This window comes from Pongo abelii, chromosome 2 (genome assembly GCF_028885655.2).
Source record: "Pongo abelii isolate AG06213 chromosome 2, NHGRI_mPonAbe1-v2.0_pri, whole genome shotgun sequence".
Classification (NCBI taxonomy): Eukaryota; Metazoa; Chordata; class Mammalia; order Primates; family Hominidae; genus Pongo; species Pongo abelii.
In genome coordinates, this window is record NC_085928.1 from 23,887,536 (window position 1) to 23,890,352 (window position 2,817).

The 2,817-nt window shown below is 47.2% G+C and overlaps 1 protein-coding gene across 1 annotated transcript; it reads left to right on the top strand.

Moving 5' to 3' along the window:
• The first annotated feature begins 1,387 nt into the window (after positions 1-1,387).
• ZNF80 (zinc finger protein 80) lies at positions 1,388-2,324 on the top strand. The gene is given in 2 exon segments (XM_009238513.4): positions 1,388-1,762; positions 1,765-2,324. Coding segments are annotated over 2 exon segments (819 nt in total). The 5' UTR covers positions 1,388-1,503.
• Positions 2,325-2,817: the final 493 nt, after the last annotated feature.

The window sequence follows — 2,817 nt, forward strand, 5'->3', positions numbered from 1 at the left end:
TAGATAGAGGTTCTGGCCAGCACAGAAGAGAGAAAAATAAAACAAAGTATAAGTATTTGCTAAAAGTCAACCTGCCAGGCCAACTCACTGGGAGAACTGCAATATCAGCATCTTTGGGTCTCTCTTCTTGAGCTGATTAGATTCTGAGAGAGGAACATTCCAAACAGCTGCTACGAAGAGCAAAGAGGGTTGGAGTGGGGTCCATATGTCAGTGACCATCAGTTCTCTTCTTCAGTATTTGCCAGAACTTTCCAATTTGCCTCTCATTCCCTGGTTCCACGATCCTCTCTTCACTTTAAAAACCAGCTGCATTTTGGGAAGGGGAGGGCAGTGGATCAGGGTCTTGCTCAAAGCTCAAGCCACTGCCACCAATCTCCATATGATGGCTTCCACTCCTCACCAGCTCCGGAGCGATTTGGTACTGTTGCACCCTTCATTTTTGAGGATTCTGCAACATAAACTGTGATGCTTCCCTGGCTCCCCTGGGAGAAGTACTGGACGGCAGCAGTCCCGGGCAGCTGAACAATGTTGTATTCTGTGTAGCGGCCGTCCTCTTTCCTGAATTCTCTCCAGGTGTTTGCTAATGCGAGCATTCTGGAACACATTTCCTGGTACATGTGGGAAAGCTTTGTTTTGGGAAGACCTTTAGACATAGGACCAAACTTTTCCAAAGTGATTTTACTAATTACAGAACCATCCACAACATAAAAGAGATGCTGAATTTCCATGTCTTCTCCACACTGAGTATTTTGACTGGATTGACTTTAATGCCCAGCACCTTGGTACAGTTTATCGTGGGGTCAGCGGGTAAAATTAAGTGATAAGTGGGACACACTCTCTCCACACCCTGCATGAACAAGTTCCTTACATGCATGTTCTCATGTGCATGTTTGTGTGCAAGCTTGCAGGTCCCCCCGACCCAACCGGCATCAACTTCCATTTAGAATAATTGAGGGTTAAATTCCCAGGAATTAAAAAATGAAACTGAGGCCTCTGAGACTTGTAGTTCGGCTGGCGGAGGCTGCACGCGGCTCTCTCGTATCTGTAGTCGGAAATACTCTCTGCGCATGCAGATGCGGGTGTCACGTGGCTTTTGTCTTGCTCCATTGCAGCGACATCCGAGGCAGTGGTGCAGGACATGTCCATGATCTTAACCTGGAAGAAGTGGGAGCAGCTGGACCAGCCCCAGAGGACCCTGTACTGGGAGGTGATACCAGAGATCTGCAGACCCCTCGTCACTGGGGCATGCAAACCAGAGTTGACCTACCAGCTGAAGCAGTGATAAAAGAGCAGAAGAGACCTTTGCCAAATCTGCTGTCCAGGTGACAAAGTAAAAGCCAAGGCCAGCCAGCCTTGTCCTAGGGAGCCTTGCTCCTAGAAAGACTAACTCAGGGAGCCAGAAGTTCCTCCAGGTTGAGGTGAGTGAGGGAAAGAGTGGTTGGAAATGCAGAAGGGCAATTGAGTCTGGCTACCGTCTCCCACACGGAGACCTTCTGGAGGAAGATGAGCCCTAAACGCGATGGGCTGGGGACAGGTGATGGTCTTCACTCACAGGTTTTACAGGAGCAGGTCTCCACCGGAGACAATCTCCATGAATGTGACTCCCAGGGACCAAGTAAACACACTTTGGTTCGTGAGGGGAAGACCTACAAATGCAAGGAATGTGGGAACGTGTTTAACAAGAACAGCCTCCTTGTTCGACATCAGCAGATTCACACTGGGGTGAAGACTTATGAATGCCAGGAGTGTGGAAAAGCCTTTCGTGAAAGGTCGACTTCGTTCGACACGTGAGGATTCACACAGGGGAGAAGCCCTGTAAGTGCGTGGAGTGCGGGAAGGTCTTCAGCCGCAGGTCGTACCTCCTGTGCCACCACCAGATTCACACTGGAGAGAAGCCCTATGAGTGCAGCGAGTGTGGAAGGACCTTCAGCTATCACTCTGTCTTCATCCAGCATCGTATGACCCACACTGGAGAAAAACTCTTTGGGTGCAAAGAATGTGGAAAAACCTTTTACTACAACTCTTCCTTAACCCGGCACATGAAGATTCACACCAGAGAGAAGCCCTACAAGTGCAGTGAGTGTGGGAAGACCTTCACCTACCACTCTGTTTTCTTCCGACATAGTATGACCCACACTGCAGGAAAGCCCCACGAGTGTAAAGAATGTGGGAAAGGTTTTTACTACAGCTATTCCCTCACTCGACACACAAGGAATCACACTGGAGAGAAACCTTATGAGTGCTTTGAACGTAGAAAGGCCTTTGGCTACCACTCTGCTTTTGCTCAACAGAGTAAGATCCACTCTGGAGGAAAAAACCTTTGAGTGCAAATGATGTGGGAATTTGTGGGTTTTCTTTCTTTTTTTTTTTTCTTTGATACATAAGGAGCCACACTGAAGAGAAGCTCTCTGAATTCAGTGACAGTAGGAAAGCTGTGACCTGCAGCTCATCCTCACTTGGCGTTGAAGAATTCCTTCCAGAGATAAACTCCATGAGATATATGGGAAGGCATTTTGCAAGTGGGCCCACATCAGTCAATGTCACAGAACTTAAACTGGGAAAAGACATTTTGACAAAAACTAGTGAAGAAAGTCTTTTGGCCACAGGAAATATCTTCCTCAGCATCTGAGAATTTTTCCAAGAGGGAGATTTGTTGGTTATTGTGCACTTAAAAGAACCACCCACACCTCTCTCCATAGTTTATATCACTAAGCCACCCCAGGATTTTTTTTTTTTTAAGTAAGGAGGGAACTGTAAAAGAGAAAAAAAGAAATTCACGCATAGCTTCTGTCAGACTTCTCTGAAAGCCATGCCTAT